This window comes from Pezoporus wallicus, unplaced genomic scaffold (genome assembly GCF_028554395.1).
Source record: "Pezoporus wallicus isolate ANWC-B61680 ecotype Strahan unplaced genomic scaffold, APGP_CSIRO_Pwel_v1 contig_5552, whole genome shotgun sequence".
In the NCBI taxonomy this organism is placed as follows: Eukaryota; Metazoa; Chordata; class Aves; order Psittaciformes; family Psittacidae; genus Pezoporus; species Pezoporus wallicus.
Window position 1 is genome coordinate 5115800 of NW_026640754.1, and position 20126 is coordinate 5135925.

At 38.7% G+C, this 20126-nt stretch overlaps 1 protein-coding gene across 5 annotated transcripts in view; it reads right to left on the reverse strand.

Moving 5' to 3' along the window:
• Positions 1–20126, reverse strand: part of WWC2 (WW and C2 domain containing 2) — a 100164-nt gene that overhangs the window by 29140 nt on the left and 50898 nt on the right. For all 5 annotated transcript variants that reach the window (XM_057420277.1, XM_057420276.1, XM_057420278.1 and 2 more), the window contains exons 5-10: positions 16577–16656; positions 11919–12048; positions 11343–11489; positions 10344–10417; positions 6025–6267; positions 470–559 (exon numbers count right to left, since the gene is read on the reverse strand). In XM_057420277.1, the coding sequence (XP_057276260.1) occupies positions 470–559; positions 6025–6267; positions 10344–10417; positions 11343–11489; positions 11919–12048; positions 16577–16656 (764 nt within the window). The remainder of the gene's footprint in view (positions 1–469; positions 560–6024; positions 6268–10343; positions 10418–11342; positions 11490–11918; positions 12049–16576; positions 16657–20126) is intronic.

The window sequence follows — 20126 nt, forward strand, 5'->3', positions numbered from 1 at the left end:
TAAGTCAGTGTTGAAGAACAAAACCAGAATCAACTATTCATGTATTTACATGCATATATGTATTCATAAAGTCTCTTTAGTTATTACATAAATGATACAGTCCTAATAATTGATTTTAGATAGATCTCTGAGAAACCATTTGGTCTCCTCAATGACAGAATTTGACGATACAACCAATTAGACAATTCCTGATATACTTACACTGAAGCAAAATAATGTCTGCCTGCTTAATTATGGAGGCTGTGCAACAAATCCATTCACTCCAGTCTGGAGTGCTTACTGAAATTACAAAGGTATGTAAGGTTTGCATGGTGGCAAAATGCTTGAAGCTATTACGTTTGCATTTTCTTACTTAAACAAATTTTGCTCAGCCTGCAGCTAAGACAAAAACCTAAGAATGAAGTTGAGGCATCCAGGTCCACTAGATTGTTGCTCTAAACAGGTTTAACATTATGCAGTATAGGCTCACCTCCTAAGTTGTGAATGCAAATAGGTAGTTAACTTTGTAGTTTCTTCAAGTTTCTGTACCAGCTCTTTTCTTCTCTCCTCCAATTTCAATCTGGAAAGAGAGTAAGCACAGAGAAGCATTGCAAAATAATCTGGAGGCTAAAATACTTTACAGATAAGACAGAAACAAAGTGAAGATCCCCCATGTTTTTATGTGGTTGCCAACTACTAAAATCCAAGAGACTGTGTTAGCTTTCAGTCCTACTGTAAAACTTTAACCACTCCAGCAGAGTGACTTAACCTGCAGAATACTAAGCACTGTAATGAACCTGCTGAGCGTGCAAGCAAGCAGAGTGCTGGTACATTCACATTGTACCAAGGGGAATGTGCACCCAATAAAAGAGTAAGAGACGAGCACTGGGAAAATAGCTGCAACTTCAGGAAAATAAGATCTGCACTAACAGAGTTTTAAAAGCCATGCTGTAGGCTGGCTCCTCACTTCATACAGTTTCAGAAAAAAACCCCGAAGGAGCACTAATACCAATATTAGCCCTGATGATGCAAGAGCTTGAGGTAGCATTGCAGAAATTTACAAATAAAGCACTCCATTTGATTTCAGAGTCTTCATATAGAGATAGTAAATCAAAGCAGCATTAAAGTGTAAGGTTCTGAGATGATAAAACCACATCTCCTGGTGAGACCCCACATGCAGTACTGCATTCAGCTCTGGGGCTCTCAACACAAGAGGTATGCAGAACTGCTCAAGTGCGTCCACAGGAGGTCACGAAGATGCTCAAGAGCGCTGAAGCACCTCTGCTCTGGAGACAGGCTGAGAGAGTTGGGCTTGTTCAGCCTGGAGAAAAGGCGGCTCTGGGGAGACCTCAGAGCAGCTTCTAGTACCTAAAGGGTGCCTACAGGAAATCTAGAGAGGGACTTTTTACAAGGGCATGTAGTGATAGGACAAGGGAGAATGGCTTGAAACTGAAAGAGGGGAGATTTAGCTTAGGTATTAGAAAGAAATTCTTTACTGTGAGAGTGGTGAGGCGCTGCAACAGGTTGCCCAGAGAGGCTGTGGATGTCCCATCCCTGGCAGTGTTCAAGGCCAAGTAGGACGGGGCTAGGAGCAACCTGGTCTAGTGGAAGGTGTCTGTGACATGGTGGTGGGAGTTAGAACTAGATGATCTTTAAGGTCCCTTCCAACCCAAACCATTCTATGATTCATTCTATGATATAGGAGTCCTTGGTAAAGATTTCTACATCCCCAACAGCTTTGTCACCACCTCAGAGACACACAGCATTGTGATGCTCAGTATCAAGGTTCACCTTTATAAAAAATCAGGATTTACTGACCATTACCCAGCGCAGCTCTAAACCCACAAATGATGGAATCTCCAATTCCTTTTAGCTGGCTGATAGCAGAAAGGATTCACTAAGTTTTACAGTGATCTTTTTCTTGTTATAATTCCCTTTTATTACTCCATTTACAACACCAAATAAATTGCTTTCCCTCAGTGGATTCAGCTAAAACTCTCCTGTAGTTGTGGATTAGTACATTCTCCTCTAGCCCTTGCTCAGTCAACTGATACATGTCACAAGTTCTCAAGCAACTAATCTGAGAGACAAGAAATTGCATCCCCTCTTTAAAAAAAAACAAACCAAGTGGCTGTCCATTCTTAGAAACCATTCCTTTGGCCTTCCTGGCATCTCAAGGATGTGTAAATTAAAATTCAGATACAGAGAACACTTCAAAAAACAAAACCCAAAAATCAACCATTGCCTTCTTATGCAAAGTGAATGAAATACTCGAGAGTTCCCAGAATTCACTCTTTGAGTGTCACATACCAGTAAAAAGACATTAAGTCCTCAATTCAGCAAAGCATGAAAAGCACTTGCTTACACCCATGCTTATTCAGCCAGTGAATGTGGGTTACGCAAAGGTGAATAAGTTACCCCGAGGTCAGCCAGGGTGCGAACTTCCACTCCACTGCCCATGCTGCATGTGCTCTTACACCGCAATAATGTGTTCATCTGCCAGTACCTGCTAGGACTGTTAAAAGCATACACGGTGTTTCATTTTTTGCTTGGGAAGGGATACACAGGGGTCTCCAAACCAAGAATTATACTATCGGATACTCTCTCCTACCATATTATTATTTATCAGTGTCTTGCGTCTTCTTTTAAAGCCTAATCTATCCTGCTTTTCCCAAGAAACAGTGCTCTTCAATAGCTCTTTAGTGGCTTTTCAATACTGAAATATCATTTTTATCTTCAAGGAAGAAGCATGAAGATTGCTTTAAGTGTTCAACTACTAATGGATAAAGACAAGGAAGAAAACTAAAAGCTTAGGAACTTTTCTAAATGGAACCCTCAAAACCTATACTTTTTCTACTGAATTTGTACTATCAAACTAAAAGGTTTGATTTTTTTTTTGTTTGGGGCTTGTTTGTTTATTTATTTTTTCTTTTCCTCCAAAGCAGAAGCAAAAGTTTATTTCCCTTCATTATCTTGAGGAGTGTGATAAAACATATTTTATCCCATATAGTTCAGCTCCTAAAAAAACTCCTTCCTGGATGTAGTTTGATCTACTAGTAATTAAAGAAGTAGTATTAATACCTGTAGGTAGATTTCACAGAGGTGTTAGTCACACGCCACAAACACAAGCTGGATGAAGAAATCACTCCTGGAAGTTCCAAGACACACAGCGAATAATTTTGTATTTCACAACAAATTGAGATTCAAGGAATTATTTTTTTGTTTTTAATCTACACTAGTCAAAACTGGGGAATAAACCCCTCCCAAGCCAAAGCCAACATGCCACCCTTCAAAACTTTCAAACAACAAACTTCCCTCTTTACAGCATAAGCAGGAACCTTAATATCCCCCGAACCATGTAAATACTTGAATAACCATCATGTTACCTATTCTGACATGGGCCCCTCTTAATCTCTCCTCTTTGCATCCCTCCTATCTAAATTAACCTATTACCCGTTGTGGGATCAAGACATTTTTCTCCAGTTTTGATCTTAAATTGTAACATTGCCGAGAGGTACTCAGAATCTAAAGAAAATACATTAAAAAGGTGAAGAGCAGATACTTCACCTTTCAATACAAACTTATGTGGACATGCTTATGACAGGCACAAGAGCAGGGGCCAGTTTTGCAGGAAACAGCACAATCAAGTAGTTATGTCACACATCTGTTTGAATGTCTGTGATTGCTTAGAAGATTTTGCCAAGGACTGAAGCAGTAACAGAATCCCCCTGACATGAGGGAACCCAGAGGCAAGCAAGTAGCAAGTTTTCCACAATCTTGTTATTTCTATTTAGTTACTAGAAGGTTTCTTAAAGCAGTCAGAGTATGCACTGTCTCTGATTTTCTGAAGCTGATATGTTATGATCTACATCCACCTTCTCTAAATTGATTCTGTGTACATCTACCAGTGGCAATTCCAGCATCCTGCTCCAAAATAACCCCAGGCAATGATCTAATGCTTTTAAGTCAAAGCAAGTCTTCTGTTCCTTCCCCCTGAAGGAAAAAAAGAAAATAAAAAGAAACAAATCCCAACCCCAACCCAGACAACCTTCGTCACATCAAGCTCTGACACATTCCATAGCTTCTTACACTGTTGCTTCATTATCAAATTCATTATACAGTGAAAACACTGGATATATTGAACACTGTAAATCTAAGGCATTCATGAAACCTCATGAAAGAAAGCAGTAATGCAACAACAGTGCAGCACTTTGAAGATGGCGTGGCTCCTCCACTGATAATGGAGAGAAGAACCTTCCTTATCTCCAAGAAACAAAATTCTGAGGGCTGATCTGATACAATTAAATGTATCCTTTTCTCCAATTAACAGTTCAGGAAAAGTTTTAGCATCTGAGTCCTACAAAAGAAGATTTTCTTTATGTTCATAGCAGACACGCCAGAAATAATCCTCAAAACAGCACGGTGTAAAAGCCTTGATGTGTTCTGAAGTCATCAAGGGAGACAGCTTTAATACCCTAAACAATTGCAGGTAGAAATTCACTGGAGATTCACTGGAATAGCAAAAAAGCAAACCAGAAGCCACCATAAATGCCACCTCAACTGGCAGTGTCTGACATGAAATCTTACAGCAACCTCAGAGAGCCAAAAAAAAAAATAAATCCACATTTTCAGGAATAAAAATCCAAAGGAGAAAAATTTGAAGAAAATAAGACTGAAAAAATGTAAGCTCTAGCAACTACTTCTGTCACTATACATGAGGAAAAAAGCCTGCTGTTTCATTTCATCCTGACAATGAGACAATTTTACTTGCCCTTGGTACTTCCAGTTTGGCATCAGACACGTATGAGAAAATGGTCAGATGCAGGATTTTCTTTGGCACTAAACAAGCAAATCCAAAACACAAGACTAAGAAACCAGCTACCTATTTACAGCACGAGTCAAGACTTGGCTCTTACTTACAATGGCATATTAGCAAAATCTTAGATTTGCATTACTTATTTGTGAATGTGATTTTATTATTGATCCCTTATTCTCCATTTATTAATGGAAGTCAGAAAGCAACAGTTCCACAGTAATTCAGATGCTACTAACATATCTCCTGTAAAAATACAGTTCTAGCAGGACATAATCCCTCTAAAACATGCTTGGGTTATATACTGCAGTTTGAACTATTAGGAAGTGTATAAATACGTCTAAAAATCAAATGTAATATACACATTCGTACTTTGTAAACCAAAGATTTCCTCACTGCTCAGCTACAGTTTAGGACCCAGCATCTAATGCCACTAACAGGAATGTCACTGTTCAGTGAAACTGGAGCAACAGCAGGTGTTTCTTAGCAGAGGGAAGTATGAAAGGCTTACTGTGCTGATTGTATTACTTCAATAAAGCATACTACACTGAAACACACAATGACATTTTGCGTTTATTGCATTTTATGTGAGCTAGAGTGTGGAAATATAAAAATAAATTTATTTCCACTTACAGCTGATGAAGAGTCTATTTGTGACAGTCACCTTTGGTTTTCTTGAACTCTGAATCTGGCTAAAACAATTTATTGTGGGAGTCGCTTCAGTTACCAGTTAGGTAGCAGCAAGTTAGTGAAGTTTTGCAGCAATTATCCTTCTCCTCTGAACGACTCCATTCCCCTCCTCTGGTTCCATTTTTGTATGTAATAAAACTCCCAATGAAATGCTTCAGATGTCGCAACGATCAAGATAATCTTTGTAACCTGAGTTCAAATAGTTTACAGCTATTATCAGAAACAAGTAAATGATGTATTGCCCTCCTGCTGGTATGCTGACATTCCTCAGTTCTTCAACATCTGTCACAGGCGTTTTCATACTGGTAACAAGCGCAGAGCAACTGATATTGCAGAGCACATACAGGGTGTTCACATTCTCACAGTACAGAAGACTTCTTTGTGTTTCTGCCCAGTGGGCTAATAACAAATTTAATTAAGATCTACATAGAACAGTTACTGAAGGAAAACAGCCCATCAAGGCATAGTTCAGGGTCTGCAATGAGTACAAAGGTTAGACTGCAGAAGGCAGCATTTAATATTTGAAAAAAACAGCTCCTTACCTTTCAGCAAGTGCTTGACTGGGTGTGCTTTTTACAGAGAGCAGCTCTTCTTCAAGCCTTTTCCTTTCTGCTTCTAGCTGCTCTAGCTCATCTTGAGTACGTCTGCATGGTGTAATAAACTGGAGTTCCTTTAAAAGCTCTTCTTTTTCATTGATTAACATCAGTTTTTCCTTTTCCACATCCAGTGCCCCAGGCCAAGCTTCACTATCTAGCTTAGAGAGTTCAATCTTCAAGTTAGCCATGCTAAAATAAAACAGAGCAGATTTGTCTGAGCACAGCACAGTTCACAAGTCCCAGGAACAAGAGAAGTGATACAGTGTTTTGAAAGCTGGCAGAATATAACATTTTCTGCTCAAAGCCATACATTTAGTTTTGCTTCAAAGAATGCAGACTTCACCAGAAGAACAAGACACCTATCCAGGCCAACAGCAACATGCATACGCATTAAAAATAAGCTGCTCCTGCATTCCAATGCCAAGTTTGAGTAGAAGTCACAACGTAAATAAAAGCTCTCTTAAAAGCGATCTGTCTGGTAACATGGTTGTGGCACTCTACTTACTGAGGAATATGATGGAATTCTTCTCTGCTGTTGGAGGCTGCTTGGCTCCTCACAAACAGCAACTACCATGGTGAAAGAATGTGCACCATAGAAAGATACTTCAGCAGCATGCATGAATGCAAAATTTAACAGGCAAAAGCACTGCTCTTCTATGTGATTAAAATAAAAGGTAATTGGACAGCAGCTACCTAAAGAGAAAGGAGATTATTTACGCAAAATTTTGAGCTTGTGCAACTGCTGTTCCCATTGCAGATGTCAAATCAGGGTTAAGACACCCAAGACTTGGTTAGCCATACATGTTCTGTGAACACACGCTTATAATGAAATCAGAAACCTCCCTCCATTATTATTGTACTATAGCTCAGCCCTGACCAAGACAGGTTATTTCCAGTGTTCACCCTCCAGAATCATTCTGTCTATGGGCTCAGCAGCATAGCTTAAGAAGTGCAGGTCTTGCAATAAAGACTCACTGTCCCCTAGGAAAGTCTAAAAATTCCTATTATACATGCCACATTATCTAATAGGACTAATAACTTTCAGTTACTTCCAGCCTTAGCCACACCTGAACCAGCAGCACAGCTGAAGATATGGAAGCTCTGAACTATGTAACAGCTCCTAGCCTTCTGCACCTTCTTCTTGTAGGCTGGAAAAAGGCAGAGAAAGGAGAAGTTAAAGCAGAAAGACATTCCCATACAGTCTAGGGCAAGAGGAACTGATCTGTTACTTTTATCTGTAACTGCCATAGTTACCCTACATCAGCTCAACAACTGATACAAGTCTGTGCAACTTCAATATTAGCAGGCACTACTTAAGGTAATGACTCATTTCATAAACACAAACAGATAATTCGGTATGTATAATCTTTCTGCAGTTCTGACAGATCTCTGGGAAAACATTTTTCTTCTTTCCAGTTTGTTTTCCATGATTAAGAAAACTAACAATATCATGCTTATTTTGCATCTCCAGTTTTAATTTTACAGTACATTAAGGCATTTATTTATGGGCAAAGCTAAGAATAGTTAATGATGAATCTAACTATCCCATTGCTTATACTAGAAGCTGAACAACTCATCTTCCCACCAAACCCCTGCAAGAACAAGTTTTACTCAGGGTATTTTCACAGAAAAAACAATGTAAAATAAACAGAAATACTAGCAGTGCTGCCATAACCAAATGGTGGGATGAAATGAAATTAAGCATTTCAACATATTTTGCAGCTCTCACATATATCACATATATTCCACAGTCCCTTAGAAGAGCAGTAGTCAGAGGGAAAACAATCGAGTCATTTCAGATGGATAATGAAACGTTAAGACTTCATCTCCAAGTCACTGGTTCTAGATAATCTTGTTCTGAAAGTACCTGCTACTGACAGCTGTTAGATGGCCTGTGGGTTGCAATGGTAGTATCCAAATAGTTCCTTTGCTCCTGTGTTGTAGACAACTCTCTGCTACCATAACGGACTCTTTTCAGCTGCCTCACGGGCAAAAGACTGGATGGACAAGAAAACTGAACTGGTCTCACTCTTAAGGAAGTCCTTGTGTTACAGGTCAGCAAGGAATATTACCCAAATATTCATCACATCGAGACAGGATTGTAAGCACGCTGTATTGGATCCTTTTGAATAACAGTTGCAAATGAACTAAGTATAGTTAACATCAACATTCCACCTCTTGAAGACATTCTGCTGGCTAAGCAACGTAACATATGCAACATATGAAATGACTGTTTTCAAGCAGAGAAGTTCACTTACGTGATCCTCTCTTAGTTATTTTAACACAAAACAACTCTTTTCATATTTAATATTTCAGAAAAGAATTACAGTGATGATTACAATGGCCACAGTACTTCAGAGGGATCTAATTAGATACTGAACTTCATGTGCAAATTGGTATGTAACTTCATTAGTTCAGGATATGTACACTTTATTAAGTTCACCCAGTAGTCACTGATAAAACCAGTGTGTGCAAACACTTTAAAGACTTTAACAGTGTCTTCAAGACATACAATTCTCTTATTTAAAGCTGAAAAGAATATTCATTACTAGGCAGTTTTCAGATAAAACTGAATAAATATACCAATTTAAAGGAAAGAATTTAACCTTGAAACACACTAATGTTACTTAGAACAAATACTTAGTTATGCAAAGGTAAATGAATGAACTACTGAAATTTTGACCCACATTCTTGGATGACTAATTTGTGAGGCAGTGAGATCCTGTGCTGCAGTACTCATACCCTGAACTGGTTTTCTTTTCTCTCTCTCTTTTTATTTTTCAGGTAGAAGTGGTAAACTGACTTACTGCCAGGAGTTTTTTTTGGTTGAAAAGGTGAGATAAAACACAATGCTGGGACTTCTCTGTTTTGACTGTGTCTTGACACCAAGGATAATCTGGATCAATCATGCCTGAAAAAAATGTCATCTATCCACATCACTATCTGACAATTAAAGTTGTGTACATAATGATTCTGAGCCAGTATCATACATGAATACTGAATAAGCACAACAGCCTTAGCGCTATGATACAATCAATGCATTCATCAAAGAATTCCATCATATTCCTCAATAAGGATATAAAGAATGACTGTTGTTACCAGCAAGGATGGTAGATGCTACTCAGTATGAGGAGGGTATATATTTGAAATTAGGCAAAAAAAAAACAGTTGATTGTGCAGCCTCCTGCCTTTAAAACATAAAATTAACTATGCCTTTACTTGGTACTTATAAGCTGCAAATTTATTTTCCCAGTTTTCTACTTGACCATTCAGATTAAATGACATTTAAGCACTTTTTTCATCTGGAAAAAGAGTGCTGTTTTTTTATTGTATTGCCTTCTTTAGTTCTTTAGGGTGAAAAAATAACTTTGGGTATGGCTTAAGGTTTTAGATTTCTATTCCCTTTAAATTAGAACCTCCATAACAAAAACCGTAATGTTTCTGAATAGCTGACACCTGATTTTGTGAAAAGTATTAGAAAAATAATATGGCATTAATTAATACATTGTTAAGAGAAAGATATTCCACACACACTTCTTTTTTTTTAAATAGTAAATCTTCTCCCAGTATTATGCAGCACTTCTGGTGCACCAGAAGACACATCGTTCTAAATCTGAATGTTCTGCTTTCTGATGCCCATTACTTCAGTGCTGTGGCAATTCATCAAAATGGCCCTCCTTTCATGAGCAACCCCTGCAGAACTTTATTTGAAAGGCATTCCACATTCATCAGTGGAGCAGTTCCCGATTTCTTTTCTCCTCAGGTTAAACCCATTAAAAAACCAAACTCCATAGTGATAACAAGTATGCAAATTATGCAAAGTCCTAGGGAAAAAAGATATAATTAAGCACACTAAATCTGCACTGGAAGTCTGAAGCAACTCTAAAACTGAAGAGCCTTCAGTGGCATAGTAAACTGAAAGGATGATCCCAAAGCAGCATAAAATGGGCATAAATAACCTAATGACTCCTTTCAGGAGAAATCTACCTCGCTCTATTCCCTTAATCCTGGAACTGATATTAATTTGTCACCATCTTTATTTTCTTTCTTAATACATTCAACTTAGCATTAAAAGTAGACCTACTTTTCAGAAGCACCAACTGCTCCGGAAAGTCTGTGCATTCTGAAGGGAAAGCTGCACTTTGCAGTGATGCACACTTGCCTCAGGAGAGCAGCCCACTAGATGTCACTGCGAGCACAATGTTAGTGCTGCAGAGATAGACAGCTTCAAGGTTGTATCTTAGCAAAGCAGCTAACCCTATTACCTTCGTTTTGCCTCTTCATATTGAAGACTTAGTCTGACCTTCTCTGCTAAATTTGATTTATTTCTTGCTCCAACCTGTTGAAAAAAGAAACAGCCTTATTAATGTGTAAAGCTGTTAAACGAATCAACAACACCTATACACAAGCTAGAAAAATTAAGACTTGAAAGACTAAAACCACACCCAGCAGCCACACACTTGCTGTTAAACGCCTAGTTAGCAATCTACTCAGATGTACAAAACAGTGCTGTTTTCTTCTGATCCAGTTCATCTATTTTTAACTCTGTATTACCAACTGTCCATATTACACTGGGGTAAAGCAAAAGCATTTTCCAACAAGTCTCACAGTGCTCACGCCTAAGATTTTGATCTACTTTAGAACTCAGTCAGTCAAAGACTTCAATAAACTTGTTACAAAATATAGCTTAGCTCTTTGCTTGGAAAACCTTGTACAGTCTTTTCCTTATAACCTTAGGTCACAGAACTTCAAAGAAGGTACAAAAATAAAGCACAGATTTCTGTATATGTAAAATACAGTCAATGAAACAGAAGGTTTTAATGAATTACTGAACAAGTAGTTCCACTGACAGTTTTCCAGCTGCATGAAATGAAATCACACATTTAAATTCTGAGATCTTGTTTCTGAAAATTAAAAGCACCTTCATGTTGAATTAAGCCTGTCAGGTGAAACGTACCCTATAGACAAATCAAAAAATGCTATCTGCTCATGCTGATCTTCACTGTACTGCAACTATTTGATTAAATCAGATTGTCATAAATTCTTCATGCCAAACATTTAAATTCATCTTCATTTAAAATTTAAAGGGGGGAAAAAAACAGATAACTGATTCTAATTAATTCTCTCAAACCTGTGTGTGTGTGTGTATATACACACACACACACACACACGCAACAGTAAGCAACCATTTAATTCCAATTCCATTAACTGCAGCATTTTGATTCAATTTGTCTTTACATTTGATAAGATTGAAAAAAGCTCACCTCACCAGAAATGTCAGTCTGAGACCCTGTATCCAGAGTTTGTCTGGGAAAACACAGCTGGGAGTTTACAGAGCTGGAACTCAAGTCTTGTTCTGATGTCCTAATGGTCTGGTCAAGATTGAATTTCTCTCTCAGTTTTGCAAGACTCTGTCCAGGAAACAGAGGAGGAGGTGGTGTTAAAGTTCCTTTGCACTTTATTGTGTTTAAACCAGTGTACCTTCAAAAGATGTTTACATGGAAAATGAAAATATTAAAATTCTGGGTTTACTTACTATTAAACTATCCTTTTAATCAAGCAGTTGGTAGGTGACACTAAGGGAGACCAACACCTGTGACAATGTAAAAGCTACTCATGTGGTTTTGTGTGTCTCAGTTTTTATTCTCTGACTGACATAGAGTGTTTTTTTGAACTAGAAACGTCACAGGCTTCACTCTGAAAATACATTTTAATACTAGTATGGCTCAAAGAATTTTGAGAATCCCTTGAGAAGTATAAATTGCAAAGTATTTATCATCAGGAAAGCAAGTTGTGTTAAACCAAATCCACATAAAACTTACATCAGCTGTTCAAAATACCTTCATTAAATCTTGTTTTTCTCTCTCCCCTGAGCTTATAGCCTTTCTGATGGACTTCAGTTCACTCAGGATGGCTTTGGCCTCACACAGTTCATACCCACTCTGGCCTCCAGACATTTTTTTGTCAATTCTGTGGAAAGAGAGAATATTAATACCAGATACAGAAAGTAATACTAACATCTCTACTGCTCTGCTTCAGGCAGAAGCATAGTTAGAGAACAGAAGGGAAGAAGATAAAATACACCATTTCCTGTAACAGACCCGCAAAAAGGAAAAAGGACATTGAAGTCTCCACTAAAATACTTAATCTTTGGCAAAAATGTCAAGCTATCTAACATAGACACAATGCCCAGTGAATGGCTTTTGCTGACATCAGATATTCAATGGAAAAATACCTCTGTTGGCTTTAAAACTACTTCAGCAAAAATACTGGGGCCTTACTCGACAAGCAATTCTAGTTGATCTAGTCTCAAAGACATAAGGGGCACAGAGCACTGAAAACACCTACACATGTTACCAGGAGCATAGCATTATTGCTGACAATGCTGTCAAAATGCCCATCCCCATCATAACTCTCTGCAGAACAGAAATAGCTTTTGGGTACACTTTTCATACTATTAACTATGACCTTACAGAAGCAGAATTTTTTAGTAGCAGTATTCCTCTATCCATACCCACACCATGACAGGGCAGATGGGCAAACTTCTTGTCACTAATCAGCCTTGCAGAACAGAAATGTAACCAGCACCATTCCTGTCTCAGCTTCCCTCTGGTTCACCCTAATCCTAGGCATTAACTGTCTGGAACAGCTGTTCTACTCAGCCAGTCACACCAGGCTCTCTTTATTCACAAAATCTCTGGATAATTAACACCATATGTCATAGATCGGGCAATTCATTAAATTCCTGGACCATCAATGACTTTAAAAACTGTAACTTGAAAATAACAAAACAAAAAAGCCTCTAAACTTTGAGATAAAAAGTTATTTCATTTTAGTATTTCCATATTTACTTCAATAACTGCAGTTTGTAAACACATTTCTCTGATCTCTAGTTTAACTGAGTACTTCATAGCATCACAGAAATGACTGCAGCTGTGCTTCACAAAATTAAAACCAACAACCATCTTCACAAAAGTCAAGCACTTAGTAGAGAACACATTCTTTCATAATGCAACTGGTTGTCTGTTTTTATCACCATCCATCATCTTTGCTGGAAGACATTAACCTTGTGAGTGAGGTATGAGCAAACATTTCAATGATCTGAAGTGAACTTGAGCATCCTCTGCAAGAACATCAACTCACACAAAACACCTGTAACTGTATTCTATTTTTTTCCAGTTTCATGCACAAAGACAAAGTTTCTGAAGCAGTCTTTCAGGCTGTGAGCATCTCTGCTTTCCTTTCTTCAGATTTCAGGTTTTGTACAAACTAGAACTGCATTTGTCTAAGAAAATTACCTATGTGAGTCAGTACTCATTCATATTCAAGGACATATTTGTTTCAGCTTGAAAGTTCCTCAAACTCTTTCATAGGTAGGCACTTACTATCTGACAACACCCAATTTTTGGTAACTTATCAGGTTGCTAAGGTCAAATAGATACAGGGTAGTCCAACAATTGGAATCATGAATGAAAAGTTAGGTAATACACCACATGCTGCCTAGTAATATGATGTGCCACATTCAAATTGCAACTGCTTTATTCTGTTTACAATTAAGATGGACAAGAAGGATCTCTGACATATCAGATATTCCATCATCCTGTTTTAAATTAATGGGATTAGTACTGTTTGAAGGTGGCTGACTGAATGTTAAAAACAAACGTCCATTGTGTTTCTGTGGAATGCTGTTGACAGTTTCTGAAACATGCTTTGGATTCCTATCAAAACAGCTTGTGAGCAAGCTGCTTTAAAACAATACTTCATTGTTGAATTAATATAATAAAACCAGCATGACTGGCTAACCTTTAATCCTGGGACAGCAGCCTGAGTTTTATTACCTTAAGCTTTAGAATCAATGTGCCTTTCTTCTTCTAAATTTTGTTTCAAATGAAATCTGATTTATGGTTAAATAAATTCAATCAACTATCCTTTTCTCCCTATGCTCCTCACGAGGCTTTATATATTGAAATAACAAACAAATCTTACATTTCTGTTTCAGTCAAAATGAAAGAGGATAGAGACTCGACTGGCATAGAATCACAGAATCATAGAATAGTTAGGGTTGGAAAGGACCTTAAGTTCACCTAGTTTCAAACCCAACTGCCATGGGCAGGGACACTTCACACTTAACCATGTCACCCAAGGCTCTGTCCAACTCAGCCTTGAACACCGCCAGGGATGGAGCATCACAACTTCCCTGGGCAACCCATTCCAGTGCCTCACCATCCTTACAGTAAAGAATTTCTTCCTTATGTCCAATCTAAACTTCCCCTGTTTAAATTTTAACCCCTTACCCCTTTGTCCTGTCACTACACTCCCTAATGAAGAGTCCATCCCCAGCATCCCTATAGGCCCCCTTCAGATACTGGAAGGCTGCTATGAGGTCTCCACACAGCCTTCTCTTCTCCAGGGTGAACAGCCCCAACTTTCTCAGCCTGTCTTCGTACGGGAGGTGCTCCAGTCCCCTGATCATCCTTCCTCTCGAAGGCCTTCCTCTCGACTTGTTCCAACAGTTCCATGTCCTTTTTATGTTGAGGATGCCAGAACTGTACACAATACTCCAGGTGAGGTCTCACAAGAGCAGAGTAGAGGGGCAGGATCACCTCCTTCGACCGGCTGGTCACACTCCTTTTGATGCAGTTGGCTTTCTGGGCTGCAAGCGCACACTGAAGCCAGCTCATGTTCATTTTCTCATCAACCAACACCCCCAAGTCCTTCTCTGCAGGGCTGCTCTGAATCTCTTCTTTGCCCAGCCTGTAGCTGTGCCTGGGATTGCTCTGACCCAGCTGTAGGACCTTGCACTTGGCATGGTTAAACTTGATAACGTTGGCATCAGCCCACCTCACAAGCGTGTCAAGGTCCCTCTGGATGGCATTCCTTCCCTCCAGCATACCAACCGAACCACACAGCTTGGTGTCATCAGCAAACTTGCTGAGGGCGCACTCAATCCCACTGTCCATGTCAGTGACAAAGATGTTGAGCAAGACCAGTCGAAACACCAATCCCTGAGGGATACCACTCGTTACTGGTCTCCAGCCGGACATTGAGCCATTCACCACAACTTTTTGCGTGTGGCCATCCAGCCAGTTCTTTATTCACCAAGTGGTCCACCTATCAAATTGATGTCTCTCCAATTTAGAGACAAGGATGTCTTGTGGGATTCTCCTATGGTGCTGAGGGTTTTCAGATTCCAGTTGCTTTCAAACTCTTCATACCAGAAAACCGTTTCTCATCCATTTTGGCAGGTCTATAATTATGACTGACCATTTCCTGGACCAGAATTTTTTCCTCCCTCTTAAAAAAAAAAAATTCCTGCTGATCTATCAAAACACACAAGCAAGAGCCCGCAAGATGTTCTGTTTAGAATTCGGCATTGAACCCCAATCACAGATGCTTTGTCATCCTTTGCAAATCACTTCTCTGCATTTTATTTACCTGGAAGATGGAAATACAACTAATGCACTTCCCTTCTCCCACCTTTTGTCCATTTTCCCTATATACTCTGTAAACCCTACAGCATAGAGATTATCACTTATCTGACAGCACACTGCCATACAAGAGGAGATCCAGAGAAAGAGGGTCAGTGAATCCAGACAATATTACTTTTAATACTACAACATTGCTTTCTACTATTGGAACTAGCATACTAATAGCCCACAGCTCAGCATTTTACTGTTCAAATGTATCCTTAATGTATGGGTACATACCACAATACAGAAAATAACTAGCATTAATAAATTTCTGTTCACATTAGTCAAGAAAACATGCTTGTTAGCAAGGTTTCTGCTGCAGCAAGTTCTCTGTGGTGACAGTTCCAGTAATGTTTAATACTTTAGGGCCCAACTTTCTAAGTCAGAAGCAGCAGGGAGCGCTCATACTGAAAAAATTCATCCCTTAATAATCCAACTAGTTAAATACCCAGAATGCTCACCCAGTTCAGCATCAGCCCTTTGGACACCAGGCATCCCAGCAACTGGAACAAAGAAAGTCAGGTCTCTAACTCTCAAATTGTGCCTCATTTCAAATCCTGCACAGTTGCACACCTTTTATACCTCCAAGAACAGCACCTTCCCTTCACTCTCTTTTGAGCTCAGAAGTTGGGAAGGAGGAAATAAAAACCTTTATTTCCTAACTACCTTTTTCAAGTTTGTAAAAAAAAAAAAAAATCTTAAATGGGACATGCAAAGCAGCTGATTTGTTTTCTGGGACCCTTTCCCACTGCCTTTCTTTCTGCCTCTTCGTAACACAAGCTACTTCATGGGGAAAAAAAAAAATAGGAGGGAGAACAGATTTCTCATGTTAACACTTGCACAATAGGTTTGCCATTTCCACAGATTGCCTGCTTCCTAACAGCAACAACATGAGTTATTAGATTCTCATTTTTCCCCAGTAATTGTCTTACATAAGATGGATTCAATTCCATGCCAAAATAAAGACAAAAAAAGAAAGAAACTGGTCAACTGAATTAAGTCAGTTTCAACTCTTTTCTTTTACTCACTGTTGCAGTGTTTCAAAACCCTGTTCCTTGTACAGCAGCTCCTGCTTCATCTGAGAGAGTTCCCTCTTCAGCTTCTTAACCTTGTGTGTTAAATCAAAGCAAGAATTAGAAAATTCCTCTTGTTAAACCGTGCAACACATGGCTTTGAACAATTAATGTAGTCTCTACATCAGATGAGAAAAAAAGAGAGAGTAAATTGCTCTACTGACACATATTAAAAACAAAAGGATCGGCTCTCTTCCTGATGTCTATGGGCAATGTGTTTTAGTATTAACGGGACACAAGCAGATTAAATCACATTCCTTATTTGTATCAATACCACACTGTGTTATTAAACCTAAGAGAACTTTAACAAGTAATTTACTTCTCACTTGTTAAGCATGCATTCCAACTGTCCTACAGGGACATGCCTGTTTATTTTTAGGCTGCTTATTTTTTTCACCCCTTCATTCCAGGAGCCTCTCGCATCATTTGCACTGTAAAAGACCAAGTTTGGACTATTTTTTTTTTCCTTTCTCCTATGAGTCATCCTTTTTGGTAAAGCTTTACCAAGACTGGATCCCTAAATACATAGTTCACATCCATTTCATACAAAGACAACAATCACTAAACACATCTGGATTGCAAATATATGAATCTACTTAGTAAAAATGTCTTTGGCAAAAGAACCCCTACTTTCCCTAAATCTGCATGCTCAATAGGCTTTTTCTTCTTCATATTGCTATTTCAGATGTTAGCAGATATGAGACCACCACCAAAGATTTATGAATATAGATTAAATAAAAAAATCCTCTATTTAACATTTCATGTCATACTTCCCAAACATACTAAGCCAAAGTTTCTAGACCACCTACTAAAGACTGCACTTTAGTACAAATTAAAATTAATCCTCAGCATAGGACTACAGAGGCAGAAATGCCTTCTTGAAATGCAGACTCCCAGATTTCAGGTTTTGTGCATCTATACCTGGCTGATTCGCACTATCCATTCCAGCCAGATACTGTTAGGATTTTAGTTTTCCAATAGTAAGGTGAAAAAAGGCAGAGCCAGCTGGAAGTCCCCTGCTATCACCTACTGCTGTGAAATTCTTGCTAATTTTCATACAGGTCCTCAGATACCCAACTCTGCTGAAAACAGGTTTCTATTAAACCATTCCATTAAAAAGGAGTTTTGACCAATTTAACTGAACTCAATTTCAAAATGTGTCTTCAAGACTTTTTGTACCCAAATCCCCTCAGATGTCTTGCTTGTTGTTGTTCATCAAATAAAAAATATAATAATAATAATATTCCTAACGTGCCAGGTGAGTAAAAGTGCTAAGCATCAGCAGCTGCTGCAGTTTTCCAAGAGACTTAAAATGCTTTGTGTGTCTAAAATAACCAGTGATTTGTGGGGTCTTTGTATGGGTTTGTGAATGATAGGCATTCAAGTTTGTAGCTTCTGGATAATGTTTTTTGTGACAGGAATAAAATGCTTTTAAACTCCCATTTTCTCCAAAGCAAAATCTGTTTTCTAAATGAAGGTTTAGGTTCGGGCTTTCAGAAACTAACATCACTAGTTGCTTTACTTGACAGAAACCTGTTTTTATTTTGACTGTACTGAATAGTTAGCACAATAAACAGAGAATAAGTACAGATCCAGAGCTCCTTAATGTTTTTTTCCTTGACTAGCACAAAACCCCCAAGAATAATCTCTCAAGTGTTCTGATCAAGGTTATAGAAAATGAAGAGATATCACCTCTGTGTTCCAGATAATGTGTAAAATTTGAAAGAAGTCTCAACTTTTCTGAGAAACATAGGATGGTTACAGTTTTTCTTTAAAATCAGAAATGTGAATTTATAGTAACAGTAGAAGGCACACTTGACTTCAACTTAGAGGATTGGATCTCTTGGAAACCCTTACAGAAACCCTCAAGATCATCTTCTGTGTGTCCTCTGCTGTGATTCATCATCATTTCATTATCAGGAAACGTGAGGTAGGCACATTATCCTAGAAGGACGTGACCTACATCGTAATATAGGCTTTGTGTTTACTGCATCATACTTGCATTAAACTACTCTTGTGCTCCTTGTCTTCTCCTTCAGATCTTTCATATAGTTCCTGCTTTTTCACAACTCTTCACTTGTTTTATCCTTCACCCCCTTCCTACTGCCTCTGCACATAATCATAAGTCACCTAACAGGCCTCTCGCTTCCTGCTTCTAACACCATCTTTAAGCATGCTCCTGTGCTATCCCCCTTCTATTCCTGGAACTTGAGTACCAATGGAACAACAACAACCCCTCCCCTTGTTATTTTATAAAGGTGCATCCCCTACTTGCTGCATATACATAAAACATACTGTGATCACATATGCCTTTTGTTGTTTGAATTATCTTACTGATTACTCAGATCCCAAATGGTCCTGCTCAACGTCCATTGCAGGATCAGATCTTTCCATTTTAATCTTGGGAGAAAGATCTTTCTTCTCCTGCTTATTTTAACAGCTGTCTGATTTCTGTCATATTTTGTCCATGACCTATTGCACAATAGGCATTTCATGTATCCATGCATATATTAAGCACAGCTAACAAGGAAAAGGCCAAAGGTAATTCAGAACTTCCTTGAATGCTGAGTTTCCCCCCTCCAGCCACCATTAACCTGATACCAGTAAGCCTCAGCCAGTGAGAAACAGATTTAGTACATCTGACCTAATAATTCACTAAACAATGGGTAAGTCCTAACCAGCTGGCTAGCAGCTTACTAATGACTAACTTTGTTTCCCATTAAGTCCAAGCATGCATATACTGTAAAATGCCCAAAAGTGGCATATTCGCAAGCACCCTCAAATATTCAAATAAGGGTAAACTATTATAATAGTCATACCTCTCTTGCCAACTTCCATGATAACCACTTTCCAGCCCTAGCATTACAGGGCTCCACTTTTTCTCACCTCAATGACTTTCATAACCAGTGGCTTTGGATGACAACACACTTTATGCTGATACAGATATTCTTTGACTGCACCCTCCTACACTCTGCAGACAAGATTCAGGTCACCTGTTTTAGGCACACATGGACTTTGCGATGCCAATAAATCAGGTGTTGGGAACCAGCAGGGTATTAGGCTCTTTGACTACAAGAAATAATGAAGAGAAGAAAGCACCCCCAAAAAATGAATTACTTTGATTAACACATCTGCCTCTTTCCTCAGTGAACAAAATTGTAACTCTGCAGCCAAGAGGCGATTCAGGGTTTCTGCATCTTGAGCTGGGAAGTGATCAGAGCTAAAAAATGAGAAAAACTGAACACAGAACCAGGTCTGAATTTTCCCTTCTTTGACTTGTTGGTGACAGTGTTTAAATTTTGTCCTGTGTTTTGTTCTTTAACAACACTGTTAAATTTCCCAAACATACTAGCGATCTCCTTGCCAAAGGGAACATCTGTTACTGCTCTACTCATTTTAGAAAGAAGCTCTCACCTTGTCTTTTCATTCTTATTCCTGACAGGGTTCTAACTGCTATTGATTCTCCCTACTAAAATTACAAATTTTTCCTCCCACCTCCTCCAGT